The 25,778-nt window shown below is 41.5% G+C and overlaps 1 protein-coding gene across 2 annotated transcripts in view; it reads left to right on the top strand.

Moving 5' to 3' along the window:
* UPF1 (UPF1 RNA helicase and ATPase) overlaps positions 1-25,778 on the top strand; it is a 98,377-nt gene that overhangs the window by 35,933 nt on the left and 36,666 nt on the right. Inside the window, exons 4-18 of one of the 2 annotated variants that reach the window (XM_040323141.1) lie at positions 3,119-3,286; positions 4,605-4,785; positions 9,402-9,563; positions 10,095-10,179; positions 10,646-10,734; positions 14,135-14,253; positions 15,731-15,890; positions 17,346-17,464; positions 19,677-19,841; positions 21,596-21,710; positions 21,978-22,121; positions 23,350-23,563; positions 23,644-23,761; positions 24,493-24,649; positions 24,746-24,888. In XM_040323141.1, coding sequence (XP_040179075.1) covers positions 3,119-3,286; positions 4,605-4,785; positions 9,402-9,563; positions 10,095-10,179; positions 10,646-10,734; positions 14,135-14,253; positions 15,731-15,890; positions 17,346-17,464; positions 19,677-19,841; positions 21,596-21,710; positions 21,978-22,121; positions 23,350-23,563; positions 23,644-23,761; positions 24,493-24,649; positions 24,746-24,888 — 2,139 coding nt within the window. Of the gene's footprint in view, positions 1-3,118; positions 3,287-4,604; positions 4,786-9,401; positions 9,564-10,094; positions 10,180-10,645; positions 10,745-14,134; positions 14,254-15,730; positions 15,891-17,345; positions 17,465-19,676; positions 19,842-21,595; positions 21,711-21,977; positions 22,122-23,349; positions 23,564-23,643; positions 23,762-24,492; positions 24,650-24,745; positions 24,889-25,778 lie in introns of both variants that reach the window. The other variant, XM_040323133.1, reaches the window with a different exon arrangement.

Below are 25,778 nucleotides of genomic sequence, written 5' to 3'. Positions count from 1 at the left end.
ATTCGGCAGGTTTTTTGTTTGTCACAAAAGGTGATTTTATTTCTGGTAGCGATTACCTCGATCAGACGTGTGTCTGTCTGATCTGGCAGCCTTGTCTTGCACGGCTCCCTACTTGGTCATCCGTAAGGATGAGGTGGTGCTGCGGCCGCAGCCGTTTTTTCTCCCTAAGGTCGTTTCGGCTTTTCACATTGATGGGGACACTGTTCTTCCATCCTTATGTCCTCGGTTGAAATGCCAGGAGGAGGCCACTTTGCATCCTCTGGATGTGGTTCGGGCCCTACGAGTGTACTTATGTTACGGTTCCGTTCCAGAAGTCGGACTCACTGTGTCGGTGGCTGGCCCTACAAGAGGGCCTGGCAGTCTCGTCTGCCACCGTTCCTAGGTGGTTACGACGGATTGTGCTTCAGGCCTATGCCCTAAAGGGGCGTGCGCCCCCCTTTCGGGTTATGGCGCATTCGACCAGGGCGATCGGGGCCTCTTGGGCTTTCCGGCATCATGCCTCTGTGTTACAGCGCTGTTAGGATGCATCCTAGTCGTCAATCCACGCTTTTTCACAGTTTTACGAGATGGATGTGTGTGCATCTTTTGATGCCTCCTTCAACCGCAGGTGTTACGGGCGGCAGTTTAAAGTTGGAGTTCCTCCGTTTAGTAACTCCGGTTTTGTTTGGACGTAGCTTGGTTTGCTGTGTTTTTCCCACCCCTCAAATTTTTTGACACTGCTTGGGGACGTCCCTAATGTCAAAGAAGGCTGTATCCATCTATGAACGGAAGAGAAAATAGGATTTTTGTACTCACCGTAAAATCCATTTCTCTGAGTTCATAGACGGACACAGCACCCACCCCTCCTTGGTTTGTACTGCTTGTTATGGACTGAGGCTCCTAGAGCAGGGTGTGGGTTATGCCTGGGGGAGCCACACCCCCTGGGAGGAGCGGCACAAAGGAAAGGTTTTAACACTTTAAGTGCTGTTCTGCCTAAACTCTCCTGGTAGGAAGAAGCATAACCCTAATGTCAAAGAAGGCTGTGTCCGTCTATGAACTCAGAGAAATGGATTTTACGGTGAGTACAAAAATACTATTTTTTACAAAATGCTGACACTCGGGTGTTTTACTGTCAGGAGTCCTGCGAGAAGATGGTTTGGCAGCAGATTTATTATGCTTGATCCACTATATTCTTTCATTGATGTTGATGCTGCAGACTCTAACTTTGGAAGTAAAAACTGAAAGCGGAGGGGACCTAAGCATTTGGTTAGGCAGAATTCTGATGCAGGATACTAGCATTGGCATTGTACATAAAGCTTTTGGTCAACTGAGTTTGATCTGGGCAAGCTCTGATGATGGAATCGGTGTGATAATGATGTCCCATCAAGAGTCTTGTCCCACTCAAATGAAACTAAGGCTGATACCAAGACTCCAGACCATGAGTCCAAACCGGGCAGCTACAAGGAATTTGAGTCCAGTCTGATATAATTCTGGGAATAAGGCCGAAGTCCCTTTTTAGCGCTTCCACTGCCTCCCATAACAGGGCTTCCAGCAAGCGCACTCATACGCACTTGGGTTGTGTAGCGCTAGCTGAGCCTGCCAATGTATATGATTTGGCTAGTTAATCCTTTCGGTTGGGGGAAGAGGGGTGCAACGGCCTATTTTATATCCAGTATTAGGCTGAATTTACATTGGCTTGCAGTAAAATGCATATACGGTACTTTTTAATCCATTTCATGTGTGTTAACTTGCATTAATGCGTGTTTTAGCACAGTGACATGCATTTTACACTCATTTACTTGCCGTAAAATGCATTGCATGCCAACACAGCGATGTAGTGAGAATCGGATGCATTGAAAACAAATTTTTTTTTTGTGTCTAAATCTATGCGTTAATCTGCATTTTAAAAGTGCTCTAAAATGCAGATCAACAGACAAGTGTGAATTGGCTCTTGGACATTGCCAGCGTTTTAGAAGGGTCCTAACCCCACCCATAGGATACTCATGTTATGGCTGACATACTAGGCCCAAGACTGTAAAGCATAGTACGTGCGATCAGAAAATCGGATGAAAAATACCACTTTCTAATCGATTGTCCGATAATCTTATCGTTGGTACACCGATTTTGGTAGCCGATCACGACAGCTCATTCGAGATTATCCGAAGGAACAAGCATGAAAATTGTTCTTAAACGGTAACTGATCGCATGATTTTCATTTAACCAGTACAGTTTTTGTCTAGAACAAAATCGGAAGAGAAAGACCATGCATTCTCAGACGAAAGTACCATTTTTCTATTCAATACAATACATCACTATCAAAGTTGTAATCTGTCGTATGAGATTTTTCATACGTTGAGTAACCTCTTAATTTTTTATATTAGACTAGCATGCAAAAATAAAAATCTGGCCGATCATTCATCCCATTGTGTGTACTAGGCTTTAGAGAAGGTAAAGGGGTCTTACCTACAGAACAGTCTTTGCTGCAGACAATGGATAAGGGTTTCAATGGAATGCTGCCCCTGTGTAAAAAGGCCTAGTGGCACAAAATTCCATGGAACGAGAGGTGCTACAACCCAGCAGGAGAAAGTGGGTTAGACAGGCATGTGTGTCAATGTACCCCTTTTTTGTAGTAATGTACCAAGTCAACCCCAATCAAGATGTGGAGGTCCGCTTTGGTTTGTCTTCTACTCGTGTTACTGCAGGACATATAAGCTGGCTGTAGAAACCACATCAGCTAGTGGAGTGTGTAACCACCTGGTACCACAAGGTCAATGTAAAAAGCTATTTCAAATCAACTCTTGCAGTTGGGCTGTGTTTGACTGGACTGTATTAAAATCATGGATTTTCTTGAAGACTTTGAACCAGTCTTTGAACAGAAGTTGAAGCCAATAAAATATGAGCATGGCAGTCAAAGAATAGAGTAGCTACTTTACCTGATCTAGATGATTATAGTTTGGATTTAAAACCAGAGATATTTGCTTTTGTATGCCATCAAAGGAGAAATGTGCCCTTTTTTAGCCATCAACTCCTTCCTGTGTCCATGAAACAGTTCACTGTGTTGTCCTTGTGTAGCTTTCTATAGTTGATGATTTGTAGGATTCTGTGTTTGACTGACTAACTTTTTTCTGCTTCCTTTTAGCCACATTGTAAACCATCTGGTCAGAGCAAAGTGTAAAGAAGTTACTTTGCACAAGGATGGACCTCTGGGAGAAACCGTGTTGGAATGCTACAACTGTGGTTGCAGAAATGTTTTTCTTCTTGGATTTATCCCCGCAAAAGCGGATTCAGTGGTTGTGTTGCTGTGCAGGTAAGTGAGGTTGGTAAAATGTACTCATTTTACCCTTGCTGGCATGTTTTTTTTATTTTTATGCTTTATTCCATATTATTATTATTATTCACGATTTATATAGCGCCAACAGTTTACGCAGCACTTTACAATGTAGAGGGGGGCAGCACAATTGCAGTACAGTTGAATACAGAAGGTACAGGAGGGCCCTGCTAGCAGAGCTTACATTTTAACGGGAGGGGTGTGGCACAAAAGGTAATGGCTGCAGAGAATGATTTAATGGGGGTGGCTCTGGGACAGTTAGGTGGGTGTGGGATAGGCTTCCCCAAATAAATTAGTTTTCAGGGATCTCCTAAAAGCAAACCCCAGGCGCCAGGTCGCATTTGCGACTAGAACTAGCGACCTGGGGCGGCACAGCTGGGGTATCCTGTGTCTCCATGCGTCGGCTGGTAATTGAGGCCGCGGCTTTGCGGCCTTCTGCAGGCCTAGGCTTCCTTCTGTGATCTGGCGTCATCTTGTGATGGCCGTTGGTATGACAAGAAGAAAACCAGCAATGCGAATAGGGCTTCCTGCCTGTTTTTACTGCCCGCCCATCTCATTCCCACAGTGGAGCAAAGAGGGAAGTGTTTGCAGCAGTCATCTTTCACATTTTGCCTAATGGTGAGTGTGGGGTGACTGGTTTAAATGGCTTCATATAGCCTTTGTTTTTATTTTTATTTTTTGTAATAGATTTTATTTTTAAGTAAAAACTGTTTATTTTTTTTCTTAAAATTATTAGTCGTCTCCTTGCTTGGCCCCTTTCACACAGGCTGTCTGATCAGGTTCGCCTGTCATTTTTTTTTTCAAAATGAAAAAATGATGCACAGTGTTTTCCATGTATTCCAATGTATTCCAAACGCAGTCGGTTTCTGATGCAGAAACTGACCAGAAAATGCATGGTGTGAACTAGAGCCATTGGAATACATGGAAAACACTGCATAATTTTTTCATTTTGAAAAAAAATTACAGGCGAACCTGATCAGACAGCTAGATAGAAAAAAAAATATATACTATAGCTGTGTGATGCAGCATGATTTCTGTAGATAGATGAGCTATAACCCTGTAGTGGACCATATATTTCACCTGAAAAAATGGTATCGGATTACAGGAGACGATAAAAGATTTGCCCATTGCATTTTGCTATGTTCTGTGTAACAATTGGGGCACACTTATTTATTTATTTTTAATACCATAAAATGCCTGCAGGAGCGCACAGTGTTTGTCACTCTTATTTTTTTATTTATCTGTGCTGCAGTAAACAGATGTATCTTTTTTTTTTTTTTTTGTATTCCTTTTTCAGGCAGCCCTGTGCTAGTCAAAGCAGCTTGAAGGATATTAACTGGGATAGCTCTCAGTGGCAGCCGCTTATACAAGATCGGTGTTTCCTCTCCTGGCTGGTGAAAATCCCATCTGAACAAGAGCAGCTGAGAGCACGCCAAATTACAGCTCAGCAAATAAACAAGCTAGAGGAGCTCTGGAAGGTATTGCATTTTTTTAAATGTTAAGCAGATAAAAAAAAAGGAAAGTCTGCTTTACTGCCAGTCCCCCTACACCTGAACATCTTTACCTTTAAAAATTTAATTTATAGCTTTGACAAAAAATATAAAATATTTACCTCATCCTCAGCGTCCAATGTCTCTGCTGTATCCTGGGAAAGCTGGGTACTTGAAATCTCAAGAAAATACTCTCCTACAATGGGCGGGAGCACTTTCTATTGAGATTTCCAACATCCAGCTGTTTCCTGGAAGCTATGGGGAACCTAGGTTCTTGGTGCTTTTGTGCTTTTGTTTAAGTGTGTGTTTTAAGCATCTTTCATGAACAAAAATAAATAAATCAATGCATTGTAGCATTTGACAGTTATCTAACTGTAATGCTTATAATGCAGTACTTTTCAAGAGGGCCCCATAAAAAGCATGTGATATGAATAACCTTGGGGGAATAAGATCATTGCCTAAGGCTAGCTAGCACTTATACATTTAAAATACAGGCAGACAAAACTGCTTGTGTATCTATTTCTAATGGATTGTTTGTGAGACCCATAGATGTAGGTTAGCAAAACAGGTTTACATCCTTGGGCTGTTTTTAAAAGGTCCTAGACTTCAGGTGGTTCATACAAGCTTATTACTAAGGCTGCAGCCATGAGTTTGGTGTCAGTTTTTTTTTTTTACACTTTTTTGTGTGTGTGTATATATGTATATATTATATGTGTGTGTGTGTGTGTGAAAAGTTTAAAAGAAAATGTCCAATCCACCTAGATCACTTTTATTGAACAGCCAAATTGGAAGCTGAAATACACCAAGCTCATGGCTGCAGCCTTAGTAATAAGATCTAAAATAGATTGGTGCCCAGAATAAATAAGTACACCCATTTTTGAAAAGTACGATTTTAATCAATATCCCAGTAAACATGAGAACAATTTCCAAAAAATCGAGTTTTATAGAACATTTGTTTAGCTCATTACATGAAAGTAAGGTTAATAATTAAATTTGGATTACAAAATCTTCAGTTTTACTCAAATCAGTTGATGCAAAAATGAATACACCCCCACAACAAAAACTACTACATCTATTATTTTGTATGACCTCCATGATGTGTAAGGACAGCACCAAGTCTTCTAGGCATGGAATGAACAAGTTGGCGACCTATTGCAACATCTATTTTTTCCCATTCTTTAAAGTGGAGTTCCACCCATTTTTTTATGTTTGTCTGTGCTGCATGCCCTAATCTCATAGTGTTCAGAATGGACAATTTTTATTTATTTGGTTGCTTGTAAATTCCTTTATTTTGTAGTCCTTCATTACTTCCTCCTTATTAGCCTAGGCTATTAAGTTACAAGGCTATTCACAAGGGTTTCTGGGATAGGCATCATGTATCCCAGTAGTCCTTGCAAATAGCCTATTTGCATAGATAAGGGGCGGCAACTTCCTCTGACACTCCCGTTTTATGGAAACCTGACTGAAACCTATTACATCGCTTGTGCAGCACTGAGCATGTGTGAGATCTGCAAGGCTGTAATCCAGGATTTCCTACAGTCTGGCTTTATGATGCCCACACTTAAGATGGCCACAGTCTATTTCTAGATTATAAACGAACTAAAGATGGCCACAGTCTATTTCTAGATTATGAACTAACTAAATGCTCTAACAACCTAACAAAATGGACCTTAGTTTACAGACTAACTTTTCTAGACTACATTAAGCTTGTTTATTACAGGGGTATTTATATTTAAAAAGTGAAATTGTGGGTGGAACTCCCCTTTAAGAATTACCTCTTTTAGAGCCTGGATGCTGGCTGGAGAGTGATGCTCAACTTGTCTTTTCAGCATTCCCCATAGTCATTCGATTTAGTTCAGATTAGGAGACATATTTGGCCGCTGAATCTTTCATGTTCAGAAATACAGCAGTGGCCTTAGATGTGTGTTTTGGATCATGGTCATGTTGGGAAAGTGCACAACGACCAAGGGCAACAGAGTTGATGTTGACATCTTCTCTTTCAATATGGAGAAAGTACACCTGTGAATTCATGATGCCATCAATGCAATGCAGATCCCGGACACCAGCAGCACTCACGGCCCCACAGGACACTGACACCACCATGTTTCACTGTAGGCATCATGCATTTTCTATGTACTCCTCGCCTTTGCGACGGCATACAGTTTTGAAGCCATCAGTTCGAAAAATATTCATCTTGGTCTCATCACGCCAGAGTACAGGTAGTCATATTGTTTTTCAGAATGGGCTCTGCCAAATTCTAGGTGAACTTTTTTATGCACAAGCTTTAGGAGAGGCTTTCTTCGTGGACGAAAAGCATGCCATGTCCCTGCAGTGTATGTCAAATTGTCATTGGAAATATTCATCCCAATTTGGCTTTCTTTAGCCAACTGCAGTGAACCTACCTTTCCTCAACCCTTATCAAAAAATGCTACTGTCGAGGTTTTAATTTCCGTTGAATTCTCCGTGAGATGGTTGCAGTTCCATCTTTGTTAACCTTTTTGTACCTCTTTGTTGACGTGGCATACGTCTGACAAAAAGGTTTCATAGATCAGTAATGGCAGTAACGCACTATATTTTCTGAATGCAATTGTTTTTTCACTTGTTCCCTGGTACCAGTAACTCTATAGCAGTATTCCCTTTTATTATGCTGAAAGTTCAGACCTAATCAAATGGAGCAGATGTCTCTTGGTATATACAGAAGAGATGTGAAGTGGGGAATGGTGGACCGTCAGGCTGGGTTCACACTATTGCGAATTGAATGCAGGTCTCCCTGCATCCAATTCACATGTCAGGAAATTGTGACTATCTGAAGCCGGTTCACACATTTCTTGAGCGAATTGCACAGCAGTCCTGTATGTCTTCTGGTTCATTTAACCACTTGACCACCGCCCCATGTCAAAAAGACGTCCTCTTTTTAAAGTTGAATATCTCGATAACGGCAGCAGCTGCTGCCACAACCGAGATATTCATCTTTTCAGGGGGCGGTGGTGTACACGATAACGGCGGTCTCCGCGGCGGATTCGCCGCGAGATCGCCGTTATCGGTGGCGGGAGAGGGCCCCCCCCTCCCGCCGCTCTCCCGCGCCCTCCGCCGCTTACCGGAGCCGTCGGTAGCGGCGGAGGGGATCGGATGTGTCCGGCAGCTGAGCGGGGACGGGACTGAAGGAGAAATCTCCTTCACCCGTTCTCATAGCTCTGCTGGGCGGAAGTGACGTCAAAACGTCAGTCCCGCCCAGCCTCTTAAAGAAACATTTTTTTTTTTGTCATTTGAAAAAATGACATTTTTATTTTTTTTTTATTTTTTTTGCATTTAAGTCTAAATATGAGATCTGAGGTCTTTTTGACCCCAGATCTCATATTTAAGAGGACCTGTCATGCTTTTTTCTATTACAAGGGATGTTTACATTCCTTGTAATAGGAATAAAAGTGATCAATTTTTTTTATTTTTTTATTTCAGTGTAAAAAATTATAAAACTAAATAAAAATAAATAAGAAAACAAAAAAAAATTTTTTTAAAGCGCCCCGTCCCGACGAGCTCGCGCGCAGAAGCAAACGCATACGCGAGTAGCGCCCGCATATGAAAACGGTATTCAAACCACACAAGTGAGGTATCGCCGCGATCGTTGGAGTGAGAGCAATAATTCTAGCCCTAAACCTACTCTGCAACTCAAAAAATGCAACCTGTAGAATTTTTTAAACGTCGCCTATCGAGATTTTTAAGGGTAAAAGTTTGACGCCATGCCACGAGCGGGCGCAATTTTTAAGCGTGACATGTTGGGTATCATTTTACTCGGCGTAACATTACCTTTCACAATATATAAACAAATTGGGCAAAATGTATTGTCTTATTTTTTAATTCAAAAAAGTGATTTTTATCCAAAAAAAGTGCGCTTGTAAGACCGCTGCGCAAATACGGTGTGACAAAAAGTATTGCAATGACTGCCATTTTATTCCCTAGGATGTCTGCTAAAAAAAAATATATAATGTTTGGGGGTTCTGATTAATTTTCTAGCAAAAAAAATGATTTTCACATGAAGGAGAGAAGTGTCAGAATAGGCCTGGTGGTTAAGGTCCGAATTCAGCCCAAAGTTTTGTCTGAAACCGTGAACGGGGATGTACTGGACCCCTGCTGTGAGCCACTCCGTGCTGCGGTATGAACCCAGCCTTAAGTGTTTGTTGCAGTCTGTTCCTCCTGGTAAACACTGTAACTTAGAAATTGAGAAGAAATCCAAAAATTGAGACAGCAGTGGAGCTTTTTCCTGCAATGGGCACACCTATTGCTGTGAATTTTTTCGAAGACAGGAATTCTGTTAATTTTTGGATAAATATATATTTTTCCCCTATTGTGTCTCCACAACAGGAACTAAAGAGATCTCCCTAGCTGGACGCAAACGGTGAATAAAATTACCCGATTGGTGTCTCAATCCTTCCTTAATCTAAAACTAGGCTAAAACAATCAGATATATAAACACTGTAATCCTTTTTTGTGTGTCATGGTATTGAGCGATGGGGTCAACTTTCTAATTTCTATCTCCTTTGTAAGTTGGAGGTAAAACACTTTTCTTTTCTTCTTTTTTCTAAACGTGTTTTTTTTTTCTTGTGAAGGAAAACCCTTCTGCAACCCTAGAGGATCTGGAAAAACCTGGCGTTGATGAAGAGCCTCAGCACGTTCTCCTTAGATATGAGGATGCTTATCAGTACCAAAATATATTTGGACCACTTGTGAAACTTGAGGCCGATTATGACAAAAAGCTGAAGGAGTCCCAGGTAACTACTGTAGTTTTACATTTTTAACTGACCATTACTGAGCATTAGCAGTTTCAGAGGTCACTGTTAAAACTATTTGCATGTTAAATAATATGCATAGAGACAATAAATTTTGTGTAGTAAATACATTTATTCTGCTCTAGCTCCTTCTAGTCCTTTCTTCCCCAGTAATTTTTTCCCAACTGGGCTTTCCAGCAGGCTGCTTCAGCAGTGCTATCTAATTATTTCTCAACAAGTACAACAGTAGGTTTCTCCTGAAAGCTTGCTTTTTTGGTTCTTCAATTCAAAGATTTTGATGATCCAGAAAATTTATAATTTTATGTCAGTTATGTGGGCAGTTTAGGCAAGCACTAAAGATTACGTGTCTAAAGTTTTACAAAACCTTCAAAGTGGTTTTGAAATTGGATGTATGATATAATATGACAAGATTGGCTAAGTTTTGATGCATTAATGTTGGATTACCTTCCTAGTAGGTCTCATTTAGTTTGTTACGGTCATAACATTTTAATCAAACTTGTTTTAATTCTCTAGACTCAAGATAACATTACAGTTCGATGGGACCTTGGCCTTAACAAGAAAAGAATTGCTTACTTCACTTTGCCAAAAACGGATTCTGGTAATTTTCAAGTTGCAATATTTTCCTGGGGGTGCTGATATACACGTGATAGTAAAGTACTACAGTCATGCAGAATATTGATTAGGATTGGTTTATGCAGTTCTTCTGACTTGCATTTTTGAGCTGCTTTTGTATTACGTAATTGTATGGGAATTAAGGCTGCTTTCATGCAAGCAAGTTTTCTTATTTTGAAGAGGCACTCAATGTTAATGAATAAAAAATTATATATATATATATATATATATATATATATATATATATATATATATATATATATATATATATATATATATATATATATATATATATATATATATATATATATATATATATATATATTTATTTATTTATTTATTTATTTATTTTTTATTTGGGTGAGGGAGGCGGGCACATAATTTGAGTTGGATTTTGCATGCATTTGTGATGGTCATATCTTTTCCTTTTTTTTTTTTTTTTTCTCTTTCAGACATGCGTTTAATGCAAGGGGATGAAATATGTTTGCGGTACAAAGGTGACCTTGCACCGTTGTGGAAAGGCATTGGACATGTAATAAAGGTCCCAGACAGTATCCTTTTTATTTTTTTTCTTGTTGGTGTCAAAGCATGGAGCATATATTTTTCTCTCTGCTTTGTGTATTGGGATGCCATTCATTAAAGAACTGCAGTCTGCTCACATAATTTGTAATAAAACATCTCTGCCATTCTGAAGCTTCCCTCCAACCAATTTCCATTTTGCATATTTTATATGTACTGTGATTCTGCACTATATTCTGCCAAATATGCTTCAGAAATCTTCCTCTACTAAGTCTGGCTGCATCCATTTTCACTGTGGGCAGCTGAAGCTGCTGCCTGTTGACTTCCTGGATTTACGCAGACACAGAGGCACACCTCCAGCTCTGCCACCCTCATTGGCCCTTTTATGACTCATCCAAATCCACAATCTCAGAAAATTCAAATATTACATGCAATCCATAAAACAAGGATTGTACATAGAACAATATCAGACCTCTGAAAAGTATAAGCATGCATATGTACTCCGTACTTGGTTTGGGCCCCTTTTGCAGCAATTACTGCCTCAATGCGGCGTGGCATCTAAGCTATCAGCTTGTGGCACTACTGAGGTGTTATGGAAGACCAGGATGCTTTAAAAGCAACCTTCGGCTCTTCTGCATTGTTCGGTCTCATCTTTTTCTTGGCAATACCCCATAGATTCTCTATGGGGTTCATGTCAGGCGAGTTTGGCCAATCAAGCACAGTAATCCCACGGTCATTGAACCAGGTTTTGGTGCTTTTAGCAGTGTGGGCAGGTGCCAAGTCCTGCAGGAAAATCTCCTGGTAGGCGGCTGTGTTGACCCTGGACTTAATGAAGCACAGTGGACCAGACTGTGGAAAGTTCACACTGGTCTTCAAGCATCTTGCAGTGTGTGCCTCTCCATTCTTCCTCCATACTCTGGGTCCTTGGTTTCCAAATGAGATGCAAAATTTGCTCTCATCAGAAAAGAGGACTTGGGACCACTGAGCAACAGACCAGGTCTGTTTTTCTTTAGCCCAGGTAAGATGCTTCTGACGTTGTTTGTTGTTCAGGAGTGGCTTGACAAGAGGAATATGACATTTGAAGCCCATGTCCAGGATCTGTCTGTGTGGTGGCTCTTGATGCACTGACTTTTGAATGGCCTTTTCCTAACAATCCTCTCCAGGCTGCGGTCATCCCTGCTGCTTGTGCACCTTTTTGTTCCACACTTTTCCCTTCCACATAACTTTCTATTAATGTGCTTTGATACAACACTTTGGGAACATCCAACTTCTTTTGCCATTACCTTTTGAGGCTTTCCTTCCTTATGGAGGGTGTCAATGATGGTTTTCTGCACAACTGTCAGGTCAGCAGTCTTTCCCATGATTGTGATTCCTACTGAACCAGACTGAGAGACCATTTAAAGGCTCAGAAACCCTTTGCAGGTGTTATGGCTTAATTAGGTGATTAGAATGGGACACTTTGAACCTAGAATTTTGCACCTTTTTACAATATTCTAATTTTCTGAGATTGTGAATTTGGGGTTTTCTTGATCTGCTTCACCACAATTATGACAAATCACGGCTTGAACTATCTTGCTTTGCATGTAATGAGTCTATGGCATATATTAGTTTCACCTTTTAGGTTGCATTAGTGAAATTAACTTTTGCACAATATTCAATTTTTTCGAGTTTTACCTGTACGTCGGCAGAATGGCAGCGGTGGGCAAATGGGCATACCTGTACGTCCCCTTTAAGAAACTGTGCGCCTGCGATCGTGTCACGGAGAGGCAGAACAGGGCGATGCATCAAGCCATTTCCCTGTTCTGCCTAGTGACAGGACAGTGATCCACTGTCTTGTCACTTGTAGCCCAGCCTCCCTAGGTCAAAGTTAACCCCTTCCTTGCCAGTGTCATTTACACAGTAATCGGTGCATTTTTATAGCACTGATTGCTGTATAAATGACAATGGTCCCAAAATGACGTCAAGTGTTCATTGTGTGTGCCATAATGTCCCAGTCATGATAAAAATCGCAGATCGCCGCCATTACTAGTAGATAAAAATAATGCCATAAAACTATCCCCTATTTTGTAGACTCTATAACTTTTGTGCAAACCAATCAATATCCGCTTATTGCGTTTTTTTTTTTTTTTTTTTTTTTTATGTAGAATACATATCGGCCTAAACGGATTAAAACATTTTTTTTATATATTTTTGGGGATATTTATTATAGCAAAAAGTAAAAAATATTGTCACTTTTTTGTTTTTACCGCAAAAAAATAAAACTCGCAGAGGCGATCAAATGCCACCAAAAGAAAGCTTTATTTGTGGGGGGAAAAAACGTAAATTTAGTTTGGGCGCAACGTCGCACAACCGCAAAATTGTCAGTTAAAGCGACGCAGTGCCGAATCGCGAAAACTGCTCTGGCCCGGAATGGGGGTAAATTCTTCCAGGGCTGAAGTGGTTAAGGACACTTTTAAGGCTAGATAACACAAATAACAGGTGTTGTATATTTTTTTTCTTTCATGTACAGGGATTTTAAGCCTGTACCATAAAAGCTGTTCTTTCTTTCCTTCCTTCCTTCCTTCCCTTCCCTCCCCCCCCCCCCCCCCCCAGCAGACTAGAGCTTTGGCCCCTCTTCTCTTTACGAGAACTGGGAACTTCCGAATTTATTTCAGGACTGAAACATTTTAGCATTTGGTAACAGGTGCTGCTGTCCAAGTGTGCCCCTTCATCCAGAGTGGGGGCACTATAACACAGGTGGTTTTTTACTGACCAGATAGTGGTGGGGAAAAAAAAGAATGCAACTGCCACATCAAAGGATAAGAAAGCTGCAACGTATTACACTTTTGGTTTTGGGTTTAATACCACTTTAAGTCTGGCTGCAGCAGTTAAAAAGTGAAGCCTTGTGTTTTCTGCTGCTTGTGAGATGAGCTCCAGTTAGTATTGGCAGTGTAATTCGTGTTTTTAAGCAGCTGATTTAATATTTTAACTGGCCATGCACTTTATTTTTTAATCCTTCAATATATTCCAGTTTCGGCTGGTGTCATGACACTTGCCCTGGGTTTCCTGTTCCAGGCTAGCTGCTTTCTCTTGCAGCATTCTGTGGAGTCCCTTGGACTAGAGCTGTGTCTCCCTACACTGTGTGCATCAATAGAAACACACAGCACCTTTGCCTAAAATGGCAAGGAACTCCCCTGCTCTTCCCATGTCTCTCCAAACTAAGACTGACTGGAGACGGCACTGTCCACTGTGAAGACAAGCAGCACTGATAGAGCAGGAGCCAGCAGCTTTGAAAGTAAAGTGCAAATGTTGGGGGTCAGAATTTTAACAGTGTACTGTAGGGTAATGTTCATTTTATTGTGCTCCATGTTTGGCTAAATATGTTGAGGGTTTAAAACTACTTTAATGGTAATGCAAGAGGTTTTTTTTATATTACTTAACAGAGTTGTGTAGATTATGGTGATGAAATTGCCATTGAATTGAGAAGCAGCGTTGGAGCACCAGTGGAAGTTACTCACAATTTTCAGGTGGATTTTGTTTGGAAGTCAACATCTTTTGACAGGTTTGTTCCCTGGAACACGTGTGCCTAAAGTACATGTCTTATGTGTTTTTCATTTGGTTCTAGAGCTTAAAGCGGATGTGCCATGGGAACAAAATATTAAAAGTCAGCAGCTACAAATACTGCAGCTGCTGACTTTTAATAATAGGACACTTACCTGTCCTGGAGTCCAGCGCCGATCGCAGCAGAGCACGAGCGATCGCTCGTCACTCTGCTGCTCCCCCCGCCATCCACGCTGAGGGAACCAGGAAGTGAAGCGCTGCGGCTTCACTGCCCGGTTCCCTACGGCGCATGCGCGAGTCGCGCTGCGCCCGCCGATTGGCTCACACGCTGTGTGCTGGGAGCCGAGTGTTCCCAGCACACAACGGGCGACAGACGGGATGTGACGGAATGCCCGTCTTTCGCCCGTATCGTGTGGCCGGAAGTGGGTGCAAATACCTGTCTTTAGACAGGTGTCTGCACCCCCCTCCCCCCTGAAAGGTGTCAAAAGTGACACCGGAGGGGGGGAGGGTTCCGATCAGCGGGACTCCACTTTAGGGTGGAGGACCGCTTTAAGTTGTTTGTCCTTCCTTTTTTTTTTTTTTTTCTTCTTTCTTCCCTGCAAACCTTTAGCAAACGTAGTCATCTGAGCTGATTAGGAGTCACATTATTAGTCAGAGCGTGCTTTTTTGTAATGGTTTTGAAAACGCCACTTATCTGCATTTAAAAATGGTTTGTGAAAAGTAAGAACATTTCTCCTAACAGGCTGGGGTTAGGGAGAAGATCTAGTTGTCTTAACTGCAGTAAAGAAGTCGGGTGACAAGGCTAGCTCTGCAACAGACTATAAATCGCGTATTGGGCAGCTAGCTTGGAGAACCTGTTGGTATGATGGTCTCATCTGTCAGGCTGGATTCACAGCTTTGTATTTTGCCCAATGCAATTTTTTACAGCTGTAGTTTCCACTGAAATCGTTGCGCACATATCAAGACACAATGTAATGTTTATTATAATGGGTGTTAAAACTCTCTACAACCCTCTTGGCATGTGCTTTGCTGTGTTTCTGTGGATTTAAATGGAACAATTAGGTAAAAAAAAATGGAGAGGGGGAGAGACGCACACGCCTCGGGGAGCCAAATGGTGCTAGGTTCTCGTAGAGGACATTGGGATAGTGTGATGAACCTTTAAATGACAGACTAAAAACACACTATTGTCACTACATACCACCGTATGCCTTTGCCACATTGGCGAAGAGGTGTGGAGACATGCTGCAGATTCCCACACAGCTGTCTTCTGCATTTGTTTCCTGCGCTGTAATGTTAACAGGGCACATGTGTTTCTGTGTGCCCTTGCAGACACCAGCATTTTTCTAGTGCAGGATAAACACTGATCTCTGCCTTGTTAGAATTTTGGAAATGTTTGACACTTGGTCTTTTTCAAAATTTTCTTAAAAGAAACTTCATTTTTTTTTTTTTTTTCATAATTTTCATGTTCCCTTAAATAGAATGCAGAGTGCTTTAAAGACCTTTGCTGTTGATGAAACGTCAGTTTCGGGGTACATATATCATAAGCTGCTTGGCCACGAGGTGGAAGATGTGATTATCAAATGCCAGCTCCCCAAGAGATTTACAGCACAAGGACTCCCAGATCTGAACCACTCGCAGGTAAAGTAAATTGCTATTGTTTTTGCATTTGTGGTTAAGAAAATATAGATAGATAGATGGATAGATAGGCTGTTGCTGATTAAAATTTCCGTGCTTGATTAATCGTTTTTTTTTTTTTATCGATTAATCAACTAATTTCGATTATTATACCGCACATGCAGATCCAACTACCTTTAGCTGATCTCCTTGCATTGCAACTCTGCATTAGTCAGTGGTAAATGTGGTATATACAGCTCTGGTGGTTTTTAGGGTTGTCATAGTTTAACACATTGATGTAAAGGGTTATAGTAATTGGTAAAGTTTTTAGGTTTAAGGATTGGTATGTGTATTAAAGGAAATAGGAAACAAATTTAGAAGTTCCTGGTGCAGACATGGTTTTGGTTTTCTATGCTCTTAAAGCGGTGTTCCACCTGGGGGAAAAAATTAGCAGCTACAAATACTGTAGCTGCTAACCTTTAATATATGGACACGTACCTGTCCAGGGAGCCCGCAATGTCGGCACCCCAGCTGATTTTCAGGTCGGGTGTTGCCGCCACCATTCGTTATAAGGGAAACCGCCTTCAGCTGTTCCCTACTGCGAATGCACGCTGCTTTCCAACTGGCCCTGCTGTGGAGGAAAGAGGCGGGCAGAACTGAGGGACAGCACTGCTCCATTGTCTCCTGGAAGTGGGGAAGGGTACCTGTCAAAAATAGGTACGGGTTCTCCCCCCTCCCCCTGAAGGGTGCCAAATGTGACACTGGAGGGGGGGGGGCGGAGCAGACAGAGGTTCCACTTTTGGGCGGAACTCCACTTTAAATATCACTTAAAGCTGGAATACAAACTTTTCCAAATGTTTAGAATGACTGAAAATACTTGGTGGTTATCCCATCTGATTGTACATTTGCCAGTAAATATTAACATTGTATTGGCTTGGTTAAAAGTGCTCTTGCTTGTAAACTTTGGACTTTGTATTCATCCATCACTGTAGTCCCATTGTGAACTTTGGTGAACTCCAACCCTTGGAACCTTACCTTTTCTGTGACACCATGTTTGAAATTTATTACCATAGCTATACTAACCACTCAACAGTATTGTCAGTCTGCCATAGGAGGTTGCAGGTGAATTTTTAGATCTATGCAAGCATGCTAAGACCAATTTAGACAGAGCCCAACTAAACTACCAGCATGTTTTTGGTATGTAGAAGACCAAAATACCCAGAGGAAACTGAAGCACAGGGAGAACATGGAAACTCAATGCAGATAGTATCCTAGCTGAAACTCAAAGGACCCTGTGCTACAAGGTAAAATGAGCAAGCCACTGCACTGCTCATATCAGTGTTTGTAAATATTTTAGTCTTCCTTCCATTGGTGTTATAGGCTTTGGTTTCATCTTCAGATAGGACAATCACTTACGATGAACAGGGTGACCAATGTCATATGCCAAACATATTATGAAATGTGTGCTCTTACTTTCAGGTTTATGCAGTGAAGACTGTTCTGCAACGCCCTCTTAGTCTTATTCAAGGTCCTCCTGGTACTGGAAAGACGGTAACATCTGCTACAATTGTGTACCACCTTGCTAGACAGGGAAATGGGTAAGTAAACAAGCTCAACTGCCATTTGTGTAAAGGTGTCCTTAACCGCTTGTAAAATGTTTGTTGGGTCTGCTAAACATTGTTACTCGATGGCGCATTGGCAATTTTAGTAATTAAATTTTAGGGCCCGTTGACTGTAGGAACTACATGTGAATTGCACAGATGGCACAGCAAATTCCTGTCCAACTCACATGCAGTGCTACCAGATTGCATGGTATCTTTGTATCAGGCGATCCAGTGTGAGCAAACAAATGTGGTAAGGGAAACCTGCATGAAACGTGGGTTTCCCGTACAACATTCTAGTGTGAAAGGCTCATAAGTAGTAAAAAAATGGCAATGCTTTCTAAACTTTATAAGACAAGGTAAACTTGCATGCCTTTTTTTTTATAAATGCCTAACCAAATTATAGATACAGTATAACATACCCAAGTTACTAATTTCCAGGTGATGCATACAAGCAGGATTTGGTTTCGGCTTTCAATATGCAATTGTTGCAAGTGATGCTAAAGTTGATGACATGACTTGCTAATGTAAAATGGGTTTGGTCAGTTTAAGTTACTATTTTTTGGAATGGTGAAAGCTAGACTAGTTAGGAAACTTTGATACTGGTTGTTTCTCCCAATTTAGACCGCAGCTGGAACCAACTGACCAATACTCAATACTTTTTACTTGGACTGCTTTCTGTTGAGGGAGCAGTCAGCATTGGCTCTGCACAACTCATCTTTGAATGTCCAGAAGTTGCAGTGGTTTTGGTTGACTAAGAACCTTCAGAAACCATCACTGGTACAGACTTCACATTTGGAGTATCTGGGTAGTCATGGAAATGGCTTAGACTGAAGTGTTTCTTCCACAGAACAAGCTTCATATTTTCCGAATTGGATTCTAGCTTTTCACTCCAGTTGATCCACGACTCGCCATTTTTGCGAGAGCGTTAAGAGCCTGACAGCCGGTTCACACAGGGGGCAACCCGACTTACAGCGCGACTTTGCAAGGCGATTTGGAGGCGACTTCAGCATGACTTTGAGCAACTTGCAACGCGACTTAAAGTTGCCTCCAGGACAGGCGACAGAATAATCGGCTCTGTGGGAGGGAGGGGTTTGCCTGGGTAAACCATTTTCTTTTCCTGTAAAGTTGCTTCAGTTAAGATGAAGATCCGGCGACTTCCATTGAAATCTATGGGTACAAGTTGCATTGAAGTAGTACAGGAACCTTTTCTGAAGTCGGAGCAACTTCAGTAGTGTGCATTAAGACGGCTCTCATTCACTTCAATGGAATTTCTTATGTCCAGCGACTTGGGGCAACTTGAGGTTTGACAAGTCGGATCCCAAGTCACTGTAGTGTGAACCCGGCTCTGATGGTAGCTTTCTTTTAAATGCTACATTTGTCGGATTTCACTACATACTTTTACAACATAGTTTTCCGTCATCGTGGCACAAGTCCGATCCCTCGGCACAATGATTCATATGGCATTTAGGACCACGTTGTCCTGGCCTTGTGGCTCAGTAATCTAGCTCTGGAATTGGGAAATTCTTCCTCCCCATGCTCTGCAGGTTCCTCACAACAGATACCTACTTGTTGGGCTGTGGAGTAGTCATTGGCACCCTCTTGCTGCAAAAACTGTGGCAAAGTCCTGTCCTCATTTCCATCTCCTCTGGGGGATGCATAAACATTTTCAGGTAATCTACCAGGGAGGCATCTAAGGATGCTGGTGAAATTCTATGCAAATAGTATACAAAGCTTACTCCTGTTGTACTTGAGCTAGATATTGCTCTCGCTATATGGCCGGATATCCTCCATGACGGATGGGGAAGTCAGAGTGGGAAAAAGCAAAGTAGACATTTTACAGGAAAGGCTTTGAATAAAATTTCACCAGCTTATATCTTTGTACTTGTAGTCGGCTTCAATGTAGAGGGACAGCCAACAATGGATGTCACATAGTATGCCTATGTTTGACATCGCCCAGGCTCCGCAGCCATTGTTGGTGATCTCTCCTCTTCACTAAAGCCAGCTGTTGATCATGTGATTGGACTGGAGCACCCTCGGAATAGGCAAGTATACACCTCTTTCCTTTACAGATTAGTTGGAATAGGCTTAGAATGGGGAAGGGGCAGATTTAAGTAAAATAAGTATTTAACTGGACTTCTGCTTTTAATTTTATACTGAATAATAGAATAATGCTTTTAATTAGAGCTTTTTCTTTTTCCAATTTCAGCCCGGTCTTGGTCTGTGCCCCAAGCAACATTGCTGTGGATCAGCTGACAGAGAAGATTCATCAGACTGGTCTCAAAGTTGTTCGGCTTTGCGCAAAAAGTCGTGAAGCAATTGATTCTCCAGTTTCTTTCTTGGCATTGCATAATCAAATTCGTAATATGGAAAGGTATTTAGCACCATCCCCTCATAAGTGGAAGCAAAGCCCAACTTTAACAAAATTTTTTCCTGCTTGGTTACATGTTCCTGGATCTCTGGATCACTTGTGTCAGTGCACGACTGCTGCAGGCGAGAGGAGGGAGTGCTGACAGTGGCTAGGCCATAGTCTATAGATTGTCATGACTTCCCCCTGACACACACAAACTGGTGGCTGCAGCCACTGGAATTGGGTGTAAAACTGATAGCAGAGGAGATATTTGCCAGCACATCATGGATCAACAGGGTAGTGTCCAAACCATTTTACTTAATTTATTTTATTGCATGGTCACATCACAGAGCAGTGCAATGTTTTGGAGCCACGCAGGACCCCTTTGTCATGCATGTGATGTCACATCACATGCCTGATGAAAGAGTCCTGTGTGGCTCCGAAACATTGCACTGCTCTGATGTGACCATGCAATAAAAAAATCGGTTTGGATGCTACTGCTGATCCATGGTATGCTGGCAAATATCTCCATTGTGACTATCAGAATCTGTCTCTGGCTGGTTGTTGCTGCAGCACCCAAATCCTTGAGCCCTTATCCAGGACGGCATGCATCGAGAATGGGGAGTAAAACTGATGGCAGACTCCTGCCTGTTAAGTTGAAGCATTCGGGCTGCTGCTCTGCCCGCTGAGCTTCCACACAACCCTGGTATCATGCCGCTTGCCAAACTGCAGGCCCGAGACCGACACGGAGGGTGCTGGTGAGGGAGAAGAGCAAACACATGTCTGCTCTCCTCCCCTTCTTGCTGTGACCTGAAAAGCGACATGTATGGCCTCACTTCCGGATCACCTGGCGCATTCCCTGTCTAGCATAACCAGGAAGGAATGTGATTACAATGCACCCAACCCCCCCCCCCCCCCTATGTACAAATGTAAACGCACACGTTAGAGGTGCCTATGTGTGAAAAATATTGACTGCAAAATACACGCTACATATTGCCATGTGCGCCCGAGTGTGCTCCAAGGAAATATCCCCCACACCATTACACCACCACCATCCAGGACTGTTGATACAAGGCAGAATTGATCCATGCTTTCATGTTTACGATAAATTCTGACCCTACCTTCTGAATGTCTCAGCTGAAATCGATACACATCAGACCAGGCAACATTTTTTCAACTTCGATTGTCCAATTGTGGTGAGTCTGTGCCAATTGTAGTCTCAGTTTTTCCTATTAGCAGACAGGAGGGGCACCTGGTGTTTGCTGCTGTAGCTCATCTGTTAAGGTTCAATGTTTTGTGCATTCAGAGATGGTATTCTGCATACTTTGGTTGTAACCAGTGGTTTATTTCAGTTACAGTTGCCTTAGTCATTCCTGTATTTATTGGATTACAGGTTTATAGGGACAGATTTTTTTTTGCCCGTTTCCAATCGCCTGAAGGAACATTTTCCTATAACCCAGTCATCTCTGAATCTTTCTGTGTCTTGTACTGTATTCCAAGAAAAGGATTTTACATGCATGTCAAAACTTCCCATTTTCTCCACAAAGACCAGGTGGTCTTCTGTCCAGTGCTCTTTCTGGCTAAGGTGATAACTAGTAGCTGTCCAATACTACAAAATGCTACACATTTCACCCACAAATGTTTCTAACAGCTTCTGTGTATCCTACTTTTGTAGCCCTGGAAAGAAATGAGAAATCATTAGAATAGGCATACAGTTTAGAGTTTTATATGCTCAAAGCTTTTCTTGCATTTAGTGATTTAAACTATTTTCCTTTTAGCATGCCAGAGCTACAAAAGTTGCAACAGCTTAAAGATGAGACTGGGGAACTTTCATCTGCTGATGAGAAACGATACCGAGCCCTTAAAAGAACAGCTGAAAGAGAACTGCTTATGGTAGGAACAAAGGATAAATGTATCCACGATTTCCATTTTTATTGGAACTAAATGCTCTACATGGAAAACATTTTTGCTCCCATTTGCTTTGCTAATAAAATTGTTACAGCAGGGATATACGATGGCTAAGCATAAAAGGTTGCGTATTTCTAAGTCCATGTTTAGAAATGGTCTGAAAGAATTCAACAAATGGTGCTCGTGTTCATAACTGGGTTTTGTTCATGGAGGATGCAAGTTCTAATATGCTCCATTTACTTTTGTTTACAGAATGCAGATGTGATTTGCTGTACCTGTGTGGGTGCTGGTGATCCTAGGCTTGCAAAAATGCAGTTCCGCTCAATTCTGATTGATGAAAGTACTCAAGCCACAGAGCCAGAATGCATGGTGCCAGTTGTTCTCGGCGCAAAGCAGGTATAGTTTTAATTAACTTTTATGTGTATGTTCTACATTTTGGAATTGAACACTATTCAAATACTGGAAAATTCTAGCAAGTGGATTGTTCAATTGAGAATGCCTGCCCAATCCCCCCCCCCTTAATTAATTTTTTATCTTATTGAAACAATATGATTTTCAAAACTCAGTGACGGTGTAGTGAATTCTCAGTGCAATATTTGTGCTGGTTTTAAAAGGCCACAGGAAGACACATCAGGATGGTGAGCAGGGAGTAATAGAGAAATGTTTGTACATCTAGCTCTCCTGTAGTGTAAATGCCAACGTGCTCAGCTCTGAACCCTTCCAGGTTCAGAGTCTTCTGTTTCTAGGTATGACATCAATCTGAAATCACTGAACAAGGTTGCTGTTTGCTTAGTTTTAAGAGTGCAGTGGATGCATCGGGGTCTAGAAAAACCCTGCCATCTTCATAAAGGTCTGATACCCTTGTCATAACAAACTTAAGTGAGAAAAGTTAAAAAAAAAAAAAAAAGTCCCTCTCCCATAAATTAAATCCAGCATATACGCCATAGTTTTGTAGACTATAACTTTCACTCAAATCAGTCAATTTACACTAAATAGAATTTTTTTTTTTTTTTTTTAAGAAAGACATTCAGCAGAATACATTTTGGCCTATATTTTTATTTCATTTTTTATTTAAAATTGGCTGTTTTATGGCAGGAAAGTAAAACTTTTTTCAAAGTTTTTGTTTAATAAGGTAAAAAACCCAGTGGTAATCAAATCCTATTAACAAAACAAGCTCTTTGTGTCTAAAGGTTTATCTTGTCTGAAAAGATTAGACAAGCTGGGGATTGTGTGTGTACTAAAATAAAGTGTTTTTTTTTTTTTTTTTCTCCTGAAATCTAGGTTTAATGATCTGCTCAAATATTATGACCTAAAAATGCAACTGTCACACAGCGCCTCCATTTTTGTGTCATCCGCTTGCTAAGCGGGGGTTCACTCCTGACTCGGCGGATGACAGGTCCATCCGCACTCACTATGCAGAGTGGAAAATGACGGAGACCCATTCTTCTCTATGGGGAGATTGGATCACAATGGATCGCTTGTCCATTGTAATCCGATCATATCCTATCCGCCTTGGCTGTGACCGGTACCATCCAGCCTGTCTTTTTAATGGCACATATTTAAAAAGTGATAATTGTGTGAATTGTTTTTAGAACTTGGTTTAATATCTGTTATTGCATTGCAGCTTATTTTGGTGGGAGATCATTGTCAGCTTGGACCCGTTGTGATGTGTAAAAAAGCTGCTAAGGCTGGCCTGTCCCAGTCGTTGTTTGAGAGACTTGTGGTTCTGGGAATCAGACCAATTCGCCTGCAGGTTCAGTATCGAATGCACCCTGCACTGAGTGCATTTCCGTCAAACATCTTCTATGAAGGCTCCCTCCAGAATGGTGTCACTGCAGGTAATGCACTGAACTGAACGCTCACTACTACAATTTGTTCATGTGACTTTTTATCGATTTTATTTCATTTTTCTTTGCAGCGGACCGTGTGAAGAAAGGTTTTGACTTCCAATGGCCACAGCCAGACAAGCCCATGTTTTTTTATGTAACTCAGGGACAGGAAGAAATTGCAAGTTCAGGCACTTCCTATTTGAATAGGTAAACGTGGATAAATGATTGTTTTGTGTTTGCGTTGCTAAAATGAGAAACCTTTTTGCAGCCAGAACACATTTTACTTACGCTAAACCATTGATGCCGACGTCAGAGGCGGGCCACATTCTGCGGAACTGAGGCATGTGTTTGCGCTGGAAACGGGCCCTTAATGGCACAATGCCAGCATGCAGCATAAGCCACCACCAACAGCCCTGATACCCATAAGAAGGATCGAAAGCTGGGAGGACATGACTCAATTGCAGGGAGTTTTGCTGCATTCAGAATTAAATGGCTTGTTTGTTTTTTCAGACAATTTTGGTTGAACATGGCCCATAACCAGAAAGAGCTTCACATACTTTTTCATTACTGTTGAGTACAAGCCATACTTGCTCATCAGGCAGCAAGTGTTTCCTTCTGGATGATATTCTTAAAGAGCTGTATGTTTGAGACCCACATGGGGTTGTGCCTTTTTATTATACCACAACCTGACCAGCTTAAATTATACTTGCAGCCTGTACGAAAACATACTTTTGGTATGTCAGGAGAATCTGTAGTGATTCAAGAGAGCTGTCAGGTTACACAAGACTATGCTACAATGCAGCTGCCGCAATACAGATGCATACACATTATCAGTAATGTATTCTCCTTCACAGTGGAAGCCAACTCGCCTTTCAGTTGGAGAGGATTTTTATTTATTTTTTACTTATGCCTGCATCACATTGTATTTTCTATTTCAGGACTGAAGCTGCTAATGTGGAGAAAATCACCACAAAACTTCTGAAGGCGGGGGCCAAGCCGGATCAGATAGGGATAATTACTCCATATGAAGGCCAGAGGTCCTACTTAGTGCAGTACATGCAATTCAGTGGCTCCTTGCATACTAAACTATATCAGGTACAAAACTAATCCTGTGCATTGTTGCAATACAATATACTTTATACAATTCATTTTAAATAGCACAACGTGAAAGCAATTTTTCTATCCCCCCAGGAAGTGGAAATTGCCAGTGTTGATGCATTTCAAGGTCGAGAGAAGGACTTTATCATTCTGTCCTGTGTAAGAGCGAATGAGCACCAGGGCATTGGATTTTTAAATGATCCCCGTCGTCTGAATGTGGCTTTGACCAGAGCAAGGTAACTATAATCTTTTAACTTTTGAGTAAGTATTGATGCTTGGCTGGTAATTGTCAAGAATCACCAAGTCACTTCCATTCTTCTGAAGAGTGTAAAGTACAAACCAGATGTGGCAGACATCCAGGTTTGCTTTAATGAGTTTGTAGTTCTATTTCCTTGTGTCCAAATCGTATAGGTTGGGACATCTACACATGCTCTTCAACACTCTAAGACACTGGGTTTTCCATGCATACCTTTGCATTCAGAATACATATGATATATGTTCAAGAGTTCTATTTAGTAACATGCCTGTAACGGTCACCACCGTTTACGACCTTCCATCAACCCACGACAGCTTATCCAACACACAGACAAACCAGCAGGCACGATCCATATCCATTCCCCAGAAAATGAGACTGACCACTCTATTCTCTGCTTCAAAATGTATGAACACTTTTAATGGTTAGCTCTCAAGTTTATATACAGTTTTCAAGGCATGTTTCGGTGATCACCGGAACAATCGAACTCTCCACCCACCCATCACACCCTGGGGGGCTTCAATACACCTCCAGATGGCTAATTGCTAAACATTCCAGACTTTTCGGCACCGGTCTATAATTAACATGACCTAATCGCTGCACCTGATAAGTCACATTCCTTCATTAACAGAATTCAAACAAAACACTATCACACAATAAATTCCCCTCAATCCACATCTTTAGACAGACAATCTGTCTCCGCATACAGCTTGACAAGTTCCATTCCACACACAAAATAGTATTTAGCATACATAATGAGAGATCCTGGACCAGACTCAATTAGCATGTCAACAGTCTACACAGAGAGATGAGTCATAGAATAAACCAACACTTTGCAATATCTCCTGCAATATGAGTTATCAGTAATGTCCT

This window comes from Rana temporaria, chromosome 1 (genome assembly GCF_905171775.1).
Source record: "Rana temporaria chromosome 1, aRanTem1.1, whole genome shotgun sequence".
In the NCBI taxonomy this organism is placed as follows: domain Eukaryota; kingdom Metazoa; phylum Chordata; class Amphibia; order Anura; family Ranidae; genus Rana; species Rana temporaria.
This window is presented reverse-complemented; position numbering and strand designations above follow the sequence as displayed.